Source organism: Anser anser (assembly GCF_964211835.1).
Source record: "Anser anser genome assembly, chromosome: 3".
Lineage (NCBI taxonomy): Eukaryota > Metazoa > Chordata > Aves > Anseriformes > Anatidae > Anser > Anser anser.
The window spans coordinates 96,738,141-96,751,266 of record NC_139722.1 but is presented as its reverse complement, the minus strand read 5'-3'; the positions used below and the strand labels follow the sequence as shown (position 1 = coordinate 96,751,266).

Sequence of the window (13,126 nt, the reverse complement as noted above, 5' to 3'; positions counted from 1 at the left end):
CTGTATATGCCAATGGATAAAGAGCAAACTATCCGCATGCTTTGTTTAGGGCTTATTGTAAATCATGCACTTTGTGAAGCCACCTCAGCTCACTTCTGATCATAGACTTGATGTGACAAATACCACATCCTCCAAGCGACCCAGGATGTTTATTTTTGTTGGACAGATGACAATACAGAGGAGACTATGAATACTAACCACATCATATAATGATTTGGTACAACTATAAGGTTTTCTTTTTTCTCTTTAAGAGAAGGAGGAAAAAAGATTTTAGGCCTTTCACTCTATGGCAAAGACCTGCTAAGTTCAAACTGAAGAGGCATCGTAAATTCAGTGACTCTTTTATCCAGCCCATTGGTATACTTGAAATATTGTACAGAGAAGATATTTAAAGAACATACAATCTTTTGAAGAAAATGATCTTTTAGCCTATTTAATAAATGTCTTTCATTAAAAATCATTGCGTTTGTTTTTCCCATTTTGAATTACACCTTTGATACTAACCCCTGCTAGGGTACAGCTTTTTTCATGCAATAACCTTAGAAGGATTATATTCTAAAATGACATCCATGGACATAATGTTCTCTTTGCTATTATTTCATAATTTACAGTTATCTCATCTTGAAGGTAACCAAAAAAGAATCTTTCTGAAGTCCATTCAATTATAAATAAGGGTCTTTTGCACTTCAGATAGCATCTGGCTCGCATAAAAAACATTGTGCCTATCTTTGTCTTCAATATATTAAGACATTTACTTTTTTTTTTCTTAAAAAAAATCTTGCTCTCTAGATAATATGATCTGCTTGTTGCTGCTATTATATATTATTTTCATGTTACAGCAACAGTCAAAATGTGCTAGCTGTTTTTCCAGATGTGTCACAGATATGATTTCTGTCCCCCAAAACCTGGAAGCTTCAGAGAGTGAACTTTATGTCCAAAAGACAAAACGTTGTGAGGGTTAAAATCAGCTTGACAATATTACAAGGGTCGACTTGCTGTGATTGCATGCTGTGATTTGGAAACTCTGACTCCTGGAAAAGGACTACCGAGGCTTTGTAGTAAAAGAAGACCCCAGGAAGAAGGAAAGATGAAAAACTCAATGGGCAATGTTTTAAGAGGAGATTTTTGGACTATCAGTCTGGAAGCAAATGAGATATGCCAGTAGCAGACCCACTTGGGGCAAAAGAGGGCCAGGTAAAACTGACAGAACAACACTAGGAGAAAAGCCAAGGGCAGCCATGGGAAGGAGACCCTCCAGTGCGAAGCTGGCCCTATTGCATATGTGTAGCTGAAATAAAAGAGAAAATAGCTACTACCTATTGATTTTTTTTTTTTAATACGTATTACTGAAGTAAATACACACTGAAAGGTGTGATGGAGAAGTGAGGAGCCAAAGGATGGAAGAGGTTTCTTCTAGGCAATAGGGAACAAGAGCGTAGGAGGTCTGATTATTTGTGCTCCTGGAAAACTTCCTTTTGTCCTAAAGCAGAGCCTTAATGAGAGACAGGGTGGTCTGTCTGAGGACCAACGGAGGGAACATGCTTCCCAGTCACTAATGGTGACAGATGAAGTAAACTTCTTCACAAAGAGAATAAATAAATGAGGGACACTTTCTACTACCTGCAGGAGGTAAGGTCCTAGGAGAGATGGCTTATGCCCAATATTTTTTGATGTCTGGCAGTTGACTTGGGAAAAAAGCAGAGCACTGGCATAGATTCAAGCCCTATCTCTGAAGAGGCACTGTTTTCTCAAGCTCCTTTGGTGGTGTTTTGCACTCGAGGTGTTTCACCACAAAGTAGAGTACACTTCTCACGGTGCAGAGAGACATACACAGTGCCTGCCTTGATTTTTGGAGGCTGGCACAAAGCACAACCAGTCATAAACATCTTATAACTATGACTGAAAGGAGCTGGGTCAATACATTTCAGACACCACAGCTACAAATATGTGATTTGCAAGTTAAATATGAAGGTATGGACATGCAGGTCAGGCAGCTCTGTTCTTACCTTCCCTTTGTGCCACTCTTCCCTCCATGTCTCTCTAGATCACCCAGCACACAACCTCAAGGGAACATACCTTGGGAAATGTTGTGAAGGAAAATATTGGGAACTTACGGAAAGTTCCCCATAAGGAAAACTTACGTGCACTTCCCCATAAAGATATAGGGGAAAACAAAGAAAATTCCATACCATCCCTTACACATCATTAAGGAGATTTACAACAACTAGAAAACACCAGTTATGCTTGCCCTAAATCTACACCACCTTGCACAAACAAGTCTATGTTTTCCCTAAATTGCACGACTTGCCTGTGTGCTGGGAAAATGGACTGGTAGGGGAAGTCCCAAATTTATCACCACTTTGTAGTTCATAAAGATGGTGTTGACAGGTTTCTCCCCTGCTAGAATGAGCTGAGCAGTCTGCCTACCCTGCGCGCCAGGCTGTGCGCATTCTGAACTGCGTCTCTGGTGCGAGCACCCACAAATAACAGGTCTCATCCTTTGAAAGGGCTACAGCTGAGCCATGCCTGATGTGCTGCTCTGTGTCAAGGATCGGCAGGCTCATTACAGACAACTGGAAGGCTCATTATGGACAACTCGTTACAGACACCAGTCTGCTGGTGTCTGCAGCAATCTGGGTGGAACCCAAACCTAGCCAAAATTAAAATCATAAAAAAGAATCTTAACGCATGTGGTCATAAGAAGCACAGACCAATTCTTCGCTTAAAAAGTCCAGGTCTTAGTAATGCTACTTTTTCTCCATGTCCCTCGTTCTCATACTGGCACAGGCACCCACAAATATACCATATATATAACCACACACCTAATTAAACACATCAACTCAACATGGACTGTTGATGTGAGGCATACTGGGGAATTCTTGCAGACATCACAGTGTCTGCAACACTGTGTTACCAACAGATAGGATCTATTCTCTAAATTTTCTAAAGTTTATAAATTTCTAAAGTTTAGTCTTTGCAAACAAACAAACAAACAAACAAACAAACGAGTTGTTATTCTTTGATAGATTTCTGCTTTTAAATTCCCTGAGGCCTAAACCTGAAAAAGTATTTTCTTACTATTTCCAGAAATCATTGCAGAAAAGGCCTTTATTATTTACCCAGTTATCCAGAAGCTGTTCATCCAGGAGAGGTAATAACATATCATCATCCAAAAAATAAATAAAATAATAATGTTACACTTATGAATGCATCAAAAGTTCTTACCACATTGTCTAGTACACAAGAGATGCTTAATATCATCTAAGGTTAGTACCTGTTTCATTTAAATATCAACTGGTTTTGAATAACAAAACGCCAATTATTACAAAAACATCCAAACCCTCGCCAAGTATATTTTAAACTGATGCGTGAAGTGGAGATGCAAGGGAGAAGCCAGAAGAGCATAGGCAGAAGCACTGTAGGATCAGAGACCATGTGCTAATGCAGTAGCTCTGTGACCTTCTGGCCAACATCAAAACGTGTTCTCCACAAGACAATATTGTAGCAGCTTTCTTAAAACATGGCTTAAACTTACCTCTCATGTTAAGAATGATGTGAAGAAGAAAAGGGGAGAGGATAAAGCCTGAGGCAGAACCACTCATTGTGCTTAGAGTATATGAGCCCTCCTTGCTTTAACATTGGTAAAAAAGTGACAAAAATCAATAAATCAGAAATGTTGTCCTACAGTCTCTTTTTTGACATTGACAGAAAGATGGCACATTACATTATAAATAAGTTTTGGAATATTATTTTCCTTCTCCTTCCTCCTCTTTGCCCACTCACCTCCCCCTGTGAATGATTTTACATATTAAAATATTTAAATATATGTGATATTATATAAGTGATTTAAATATTAATTACCTTTTCTGTTTTTCAGCCATGATAATTAATAGACTTCCTGCATTCAAGTTATCAATGTATGTGAAGTAATAGCTCTGATTTAACAACATTCTTTCTTAAGACCATGCATCCTAAATATAAAGGTTTTAAAATTTTGTCTTGGAAATGATGTATACATCCAAGGAAAGAAATCACTTTATTTATAGCGTACTAAGAATCATAGTATCACAGAACGGTTTGGGCTGGAAGTGACATTAAAGATCACCCAGTTCCAACCCCCTGACACACACAGGGACACCTCCCACCAGACCAGGCTTCCCAAAGCCCCATCCAGCCTGGTCTTGAGCACCTCCAGGGATGGGGCATCCACAGCTTCTCTGGGCAACCTGTGCCAGTGAAAACCCTTGGAGGACTAGATTAGAATTCAAAATTATCTTGACAAGTCAGAGAAATGGCCTAAAATCTTGAGGAAATAGTACAGGTAGATGTGCTTAATGTTCATGGTGGATTATGGATTAAATGTGAGTCAGGACTGTGAGGCAATTGCAAAGTGAGAAAAGTTATATGCAACCTTTGGAACACGATTATTATACTGCCCTCAGTGTTGCTCTGATCTGAGAAAGTGCTTCTGGCACTGTAAGTGAAAGAGATGGAGGTTGAGACGCAATTAACTGTCAACTTTCCAATGAAGAATAGCTGTTCCTTCTGATCACAGTTGAAAGAAAAAGAAGAAAATAACTTAATTTATATGAAAAGTTATTTCAAATTCAGCATTGGGAAAAGCTTGTCTAGGTGAAAAGATATGGAATATTGTGGGAGGGCATGGAATTTCCTTTTAAAAATGTTTTAAGCTGATACTAGATCATTGCTGACAGATGTCTATCCTTGTCAGTTTGAATTTATCCCTCTGCAGGAGTATAGATCGTATGATCTGTACAGGTTCCTTCTAGTTCTTCGTCATTGTGAAACTATAGGGAGCTCTGAGCTAGCAGGCAAAGGAAACAGCAACAGCTACCGAGTAACAGCTTGCTTCCTTGAGATGTTTTTTCATTCCTGCCACTGGCATACATCCATGTTCTGAATTTACATGCTGCTGAATTGCGTCCAAATAAGTGTCTACACATAGTTACAAATATGTCCTGTAAGCCAAAATAATTGTTTCTTATAATATGAATCATCTTGAAGACCATTTTATTATTATAAATGAGAAAGTTTCTAAAAATATATTATGCCCTATTTGGCATGGTATTAGAAAAATACCATGGTATTAGATTTGAAAAAGACTCCTTGCCAAGTCTTACCCAAGTAGACTGGTGTATCTGAGGGCAGAATTTGGCCTACTGTAATTAAATCCAAACGTTGCATCAGAGTTTAACTAGTGCAAGACTAGTTTTTTGAAACTTTTTGATTTTAAAATGGTGGATTTTTTACTGTCTTTTTTTTTTTCAGTGTTTTCGGACTTCCATGGGTTTTAATCATACAATGGACACAATGCAAAGGTAATGTATCAGCCCAGCATGATAGAGTAGAAAGGTCAGTGGGTTTAGAAAGGCAGAATTTACAGCTAGAACTGAGTCTTCCCTTCCTAATTCCTGCTCTCCATGTTTAGAAAGGATAGACACTGATACTAGCTGATAGAGAAATACAACTGAAATGTGTTGATAATGCCTAACATGAATTTTGAGTCACCAAATGTGATTCATCCACAAATGTTTATACATTTCTTGGCCATTGCTCTAAATGCTCTGTAAGTGGAAGATACAAGGTTGAATTCTCCATCTGCATCATTTTCCAATTGTTCAAGATCACAAAGCAAACAGAATTTTATATGGGAACTTTACCCTATACTGTTGGAAATTTTCTGGTGTAACTCTTGGAGAAGACTGTCATATGGGGTAATTGCTCCATGCGAGCTGGAAAGAGATTATTATTATTATTATTATTATTATTATTATTATTATTATTATTATTTTGGTCAGTGTTACAAGAAGGTTTATAGGGGGAGAAGAAGGGGATAACAAGGAAGAGATAAAGTTATGTGAAGGCGACAATGAAAAGAAAATTTGAAAGAGTGAAGCTCCACTGGGTTACATTCCCCAGTTTGAAGTGGCTTGAAGTTCTAAAAATCTCTGCCATTTTTAATTTAAAGTATGATACAGTAATTTAGAATAAAGGATATCTTTTCCCTTGACTCTCTTTGCACTTGAAAAGGAGACTCTCTTTGAGGATTTAATAGGGTAAACTTACCCTGAGTAGGAAGAGAAGGGCAGATCCTTTCCTGTCAGGAAAAGCACATTGTATTATATTTGCTTGTTCCATTAGAAGAGCTGAATCTGCTGAGTAAATGTGGAAATGATCTCTGGGGACCATAGGACTTCTCATCAAAAATGACATCCTAACAGCTTGGTATGGTTTTCCCATGGGTTGTGTTATTGATCTTACTGGGGAGCTTTCCACCACCCTGTGGAGAATAAGAATAGGCTTGGTGCTGTTTGATTGGAAGTATGTTCCCAGTATCACCATGGTTTGGGCTTGGCTTCAAAAGAGTAAGTTTTAGTGGGAATGACTTTTGAGAACTGCATCTTTATGTTTGCTATAGTATATCTGGAGGCGAAATACAAGTATTTCTTTTCATGGGGGGAAAAACTTGGCAGCAAGCTTTCAAAACTGCTTTCTTCAGTATCTGTGATGGGTGGCAAATCAGGTAGAAGACTGTGGGATAAAAATTGTAAAAATTACAACGTTCGGTCAGTTGTGAGCTAGAACTTTCAAGGCAATTACTGTATTATTCACCCTGTATACAGCTAAAAATGGTAACTTAGTCATATCTAACCAAATCCAACAGCAGCTATTGAAAGTGTTTGTTTTTTCAAGGATGATCTCTGTTTCAGAAAAAGTACAGATCATAAAAATTAATTCAGTTTTGATCAATTAATCCTGTTTTGATCAGTCTGGTGTGAAAGATAATTAAATATACATAACAGATCTAAAGCAGCTGGTCTGGGATAATATTAGATGTATACATTTATGAAAAAGGGAGCAAAAAAATGTTATTGTACAATCCTGTTCACATTCTATATTGTTTATATTCTGCATTTTTTTTTTCCAAAAAAATCTCTCTCACAAAAGTGTTATGTGGGACACTGACAGACTATTAAATGTTGAAACACAAACTGATATCAGAAACTGATAAAAGAATATGACTAGTAGCACAAATACTTCAGCAGTTAAGGAATTCGTAAGAATTCCTGAATCCCCTGGATACAGGTAAACAGATATGCCAGGCAATGTAGGGTATCCAAATCCCATACACAGAACTAGGAGTGCTAGAAGATCAAGGGGGAAGGGAAGCGGTGGAGGATGAGAAGGTTCAGCAGTAGATTATATTAAGACTTGGAAAGATGCCTCTTCTGAGCCATATTAAATACAGAAAAGGTCAACATTTTTGGCATTCAGGCCAAACCTAAATGAGAAGGGTTCAGTACTGTGCAACCCCCACAATATGTTGTCAGCTCTTTAGCAGCTAGAAAAGATGTTATCAGTAGAGGCAAGAATGCAGAGGAATGTTCTTGGAGGCTTAAGGCAGATAAAAGAAAGGAATAAAATGTCACTTTATGTATTTTTTTTCCCCTGAGGTCAAGGAGATATATCAAATACAAAATTGAATTTTATAAAATAGGTGCCTGAACAGAAAATTTTATTCTGAAGGGAATGTAAAAGAAAAACAAAAAATATCCTTTGAAATGGCTACTCAGTTCATCAAAACTATTTCTCTCTTGACCTTTCAGTCAGGATGCCAGTGATGTACAACATTAGTTGGTATAAATACATGACTGGCCATGTGATATTCAGATATGATAGTCTAGTCATAGTAAACAGAAAGATGGAAAGAAGACACAGGAATGAAAGACAGAATTAGTAAAGCCCCACGGATTTATCCTGTAGCCTTAAACGAAAATTATATATGTAAATGGCACCCTTTTGCAAGCCTGGAGATATAAGGCAAGGGTGACGCTGTCAGCCCATACCTTTTAGCAGAGCACGTGGAAGTGTCTTGATTTGAAATAATAAAACAAGGCTCACTAAAAGAAGCAGCAATCATCACAGCTGCTTTGTTAGGATAACAATCATACTAATTACAGAGTAAAAAAAGTATTTTGATATTGTCTAGTTAGCACGAAAGTGGCCCAGTGTCTGGAACTATATTTAAGTCACTGCCCTTAAATGGACTGCATAGTAGGTTACGACAGCTAAACCTTTGCTTCTATTTTATTGCCTCAGTCACAAGGTTTTAAGCTCTATTTATACAAGTGGTTTGAGTTATAAAACACACATTATTACTTATAAGTAATTGAAAATAGCCTCCCAGACAAACAGAGATCTGGCCACCTGAACTGCAAGTTTGCCCAGCAAAACTATAATTTGATAGGTGTGCGACAAATGATAGATATCCGGCACTAATTCTTCTGCATGTCATTTGATACAAAGATGTAAGGAAAACAGTAGCAGAAGTATACACAGTTATTTCGAGTTTAAGTCACTAGGAAAATTATTGGGAAATTGCAAATGTCTCCCATTAACTTTTTAACTTTATTAGTATGTTTTCAATTTAGCTGACAAGCTCCTCCTTTGCAGGTCCTCCAGGAATGTGTAGAAAAATAAGGTACTTGATAAAATGTTTCCATGCAGAATTTGGTTTCAGCTATGCAATAAAATGTACAACAAAGTACACACTCGAGGGCAGACTTAGGCATTTTCCTCTGTAGGCTGGTGGAAACTAGAAATGTTAGAGAAAAAAATGCTTTGCTGTCCTGAAGATAGGCTTTTTTAATAATACACCTTACATAGCAGAAGTAAAGTAAGTAAGTAAGTTAAAATTTCCAGGAAGAAAGGAATTAGTCACATAAAAGTAGGTAAAGAAATTTCTAAGTCCTTCACCCATGAGTGACTCAGGACTTAATCCTACTGTCACTGAAGTCAAAGCAAATCATTTAAATCAAATTGGGCCTTCTTCTAACACAGTAATAAGGGCAAGTACATCTGGAGTAACTTGAATAAAACCTATCCTGAACGTGTGGAATTTTCTGTGGCTACAGAGGATCACGGCCAACTTTAAGTCATCTTCTGTTTCTGGTAAACCTGGGTAAAATTTTCAAAGTCAACCGAGTGTCCTTGAAGTCTAACTCCTTGAAGGGACTTAGGCACTTCCAAAAATTTTACTCCTTACCTCTTTCCAAACCACTTTTGCGTGTTTCCCTCCAACATATGCCCTTTAAATTGATGCCATGAGTGCACTTTGTACTGGAATGCAGCCGGCAGCCGGCAGTATATAAATAGCTGCTCTGCTTAATTACAAAAGGAACGTTGTTTTCTTTTAGACTTCTGCCATAACCAGTGCAAGAAACCAGTTTCAGAAAATTTCAAATTCTGGACTCTATGTTCATTTAAATACTTCCAAATATATATTCTAGCAGATGAAGTATCCATTTAAGATAAATGTCAAAAATCAGTGTTTGTGTTTTCTTTGCTGCAGGGAGTGGCTTTCAGTAAAAAACTGAGATAATAGATCTCAATCTCTGTAATCAGCATGGTTGCATGTCATGCTAGCAATTGTTTCAAGTCAAACTTCCTTCCAATTCCAAAGTAAAAGACTGTTTTCAAATTTTTATTGTGATATTGCACTATCCCAGTTAATATTGCCCACCATGAGTACTGCAAGCTCTGCTACAGAAGGCGGCCTGCTAAACCGTAGAACAGCTTGGAAGGGAAATGTTGCTGTTACTACTCTACAGATGGCTGAAAGGCGTCAGAGAACGTGCTACATCCCTTTATGCCTCTCTGTCAAATCACATTGAATACCACAGAGATACTTTTCTTATTTCCTTAGCTAATGGTCTGTGTAATAGAGCTGCGTGTGTCTTCACACAGCCCATGACCCCCTAAAAATTAAGAGACTTTCAAGTAGTTAAAAATAAACATTTTAGGTTTCGACCATTCTAAGCATTTCTCTGTCAACAGGATGAGTAAGACTTGAGTAGGATTTGGCTGAAAAAGTATGGTTGATGCTAAAGTCAACTTTATCCTACACTATGGCAGTAGATGAACACAGTATCCGCATACCACCAATATCAAGCAGATCTGGGAGCTACAGCCTGTTGCGCAGAGCATTTCCGAGGCTGAAGCATCCATCCTGTTTGGAAGCTTTCGGGGCCAAGCTCCACAGCCCTCACCAAGGCACAACTCCAGCTGGCTTCAATCCGCAGCATTGCCTTAGTCAGGCCTGCCAGGGCTTTCTTCCTCATGGGAGCACTGCCACTAGCCCTCGCCCACCGGAGCCTGCAGGAGGCAGATGCCTGTGGTCTTCAGGACCACCTACAGGGCTCGGAGACAACAGCCCTGCTGCAACGTGTGCTACATGCTGCTTCTAATTAGTCACAGGCGGACTTTTTTTTTTCAAACTGAACGAGGCGCAATTTTCCCTCTTGGAAAAAAATGTTGAAAAGTTTAACATTTCAAAAACTCTTTGGAGCCTCACTGAACTTTGGCAGAGAACAAGTTTGAAAGGTGTGGTTTTCTCTCAGCATTGCAAACTTCTGAGGGAAGGAGGCACTGAAGCTTGATTTCCAGATCAATTATTTCCCAATAAGCATCTGAATGTGTTATTTGAATAGACTTCTTTAGCCTTTTAATGTTTGCCCACCCATCCCTCAACTGATCAGCTCTTCAAAGCTCCATAGTTATTTAATACAGTAGCTTTCTGAAATTGTGCAGGGGAAGTGGGGCACTAAGGCTTAGTTCCCATATGGCGATCAAAACTCTATAGCACATGAAGGAACACACAGAAGAACCACATTTTATGTGTAAGGTATTCTGTTTCAGAAATCACTGTGTAGTTGCGTTCAGTGTCCTATCATCAGTATCTAATCCCGAGAAGACTACTAAATGGTCTGGACAACTCTGAACACCAGATTTAGGGTCACACCATGCTGTGGAGCAAGCACCCAGGGACAAGAGTGGCCAGAACAGGTGGCACAGCAGCTCAGGAGCTGAAGTCTTTCAGCAAGTTCTTGATCTTTTTCACTGGTGAGAGTAGAGCATGATTTGGATCCTTTGGAGATCAGTCGTGTGGGACGTGCTTCCTCTAGTTTAAACAGCAGACTACTCTGCTAGGCTGTATCCAACCTATCAAACTACACTTCACCTACTTAGTAGTCAATAGAGGAAAAAGGAACTTCTGAGCATGATTCATATATATGCGCTCCTTTACATGACTTCCTCATGGAGGCATTAACCATGCCCTCAAAGCACCTACTCTTCTGTACTGACTACAAAATCCATGAATAGTTGACATGGTGACAACTAGAAAGCAGTTGTCTGAAGTTATGAGAGAGGAATACATCCTCTCAGAGTAAGCTTCTGAGGATGTTTCAGAAAGAAGGCTGGGATGACTAGCTCAGATCTTGGTATCTACAATATATTTAGCTACATTAATCTGTTCCAGATTCTTAATGTTCTACATTAACCCGTTTGCCCACATTCCTCACTTTTCCACCTCCTCATCCACCACCACATCTCCTCTTTTCAGCTTTTTTCCCCACCTCAAAACTGTACCTCCTGCTTAGGAAGCTCAGAGTAGATATGCACAAGATATACCCCTTGTTATTATTGTCAAGTCCCTCTCCTTTTCTCCTTTGTGAGATTTATATTTCAAGCGATCTCTGAATATAACAGAAAATTTCCAAGACTTCATTTTTTGTCAGTCACATTCCCCAAGGAGTGATATTTGTTCTCACAATTTTGACTTCTTTTGGCTATAACTACTGTGCATTTTCTAGATCTTCAGAATTTTACTCACTTGCTCACTGGGACAACGTACTTCTGACAGAATAATTAAACATCTTTTTTTTTAGTTGTTGTTGTTATCGGCTCTCACAATATACAACCATAGTTGTACTGAAACAGATGCTTTTGCAAGGATGCCACAAAGAATAACACTGCATAAGTTTTGGTGCCTACAGAAGGTTATTCAGATTGGGAAAATCTCATTTCCTAGTCTCCGGTTGCCAGCTATGCTGCCTGGAGTAAGAAGAGATGAATTCAAGCTTTTGAGCCCTCCCAGACCTTGTTCAGGTAAATATTCAACAGGACTCCTAGGACAGAAAAAAAGAGCTCTGCGATCCAAAAAAAAAAAAAAAGTCATCTCATTTTTTGTACTAAGAGACAGGTACTACTTTTCACTCATTTTCCTCTAAATTCAGAGACTGGACACAGCCCAGAAGGAATGGGGAACAGAAAGGCCACTTTAGGTACTACTCTGTCTCAGGATAAATAACAGAGATGGGAAGAAATATGAAATATCAGCAGTGTGTGACAGGGCATCCTGTGCTTCAGATCCTACCAGTTATGGAACTGCACTTATAGATTAAAGAAAGGTACTATTTTTAGTGGAGTGAGGAGGATAAAATAAAAACAAAGGTCAGTGACCAGAACTAATATAGCTTTTCCAGCTGTGAGTTTTCTCTACAAATGGAGAAAGGAGTGATGTTGTTTATATTCATGCCATTGTGTCAAATGATTTTATCGTACTTCCTTTATATAATGCATTACAAAAGGCTGCTGACTGACTTTTCACAAATGATACCTTATAGAGGAAGTGTCAACTACTACAATAAAACCAGGAAAAATTTCTATGGAGAAAGGTAAAGTAGCCATAAGTAATCAATAAAGACAATATCAAATTATGCTACAGTGAGAACTGAAATGTGGGAAAACAGGTGGGAACACCTTCATCTAAAATATTGAGCTAAAGTGTTTCTGACAGTTTTGAAAGCCTAGACAACATAAATATGCTTATATTTGACGATTCTGGCATTTTCAAATTCTGGTGTGTGCAGGAAGTGCAAAATATCACAAAGTGCCAAAATATCACAAAAGAGCTTATGCCCTATTTTTTTTTCTGGCTGATCTTGATCAGGGAAATACCAGAAATGTCATGGGAACTTTTTCTTACAAAATTTGCAGATTGAAAATGTGAAGAAAAAAAAATCATCTAAACTTCTGCAACTAATCTCTGAGATCTAAGGTTTCTTAAAGTTGAGTAGGCAATTTCTTAATACTATTAATATGGTAAATCAAGATGAAAGATGGCATATAAAATGCCAGGCAATGTAAAACAGAAAGTCTGCGTTACTCTTCTTTTCTATCACTGTCTCACTCTGTGACCTTCTGAAAGGGCATTTTCAGATAAAATATCAAATATTAATGTCTTATAAAAGCATAAAGCAAA

At 38.3% G+C, this 13,126-nt stretch overlaps 1 protein-coding gene across 6 annotated transcripts in view; it reads left to right on the top strand.

Moving 5' to 3' along the window:
• LOC310897405 (uncharacterized protein) overlaps positions 1-13,126 on the top strand; it is a 38,448-nt gene that overhangs the window by 15,209 nt on the left and 10,113 nt on the right. For 5 of the 6 annotated variants that reach the window (XR_014582317.1, XR_014582318.1, XR_014582319.1 and 2 more), the window contains exon 2: positions 5,290-5,339. Coding sequence is in view for 1 of the 6 variants with exons in the window: in XM_083831026.1 (XP_083687152.1) it covers positions 3,088-3,151; positions 5,290-5,339 (114 nt within the window). In the remaining 5 variants the exon portion in view is untranslated. Of the gene's footprint in view, positions 1-3,087; positions 3,152-5,289; positions 5,340-13,126 lie in introns of all 6 variants that reach the window. The other variant, XM_083831026.1, reaches the window with a different exon arrangement.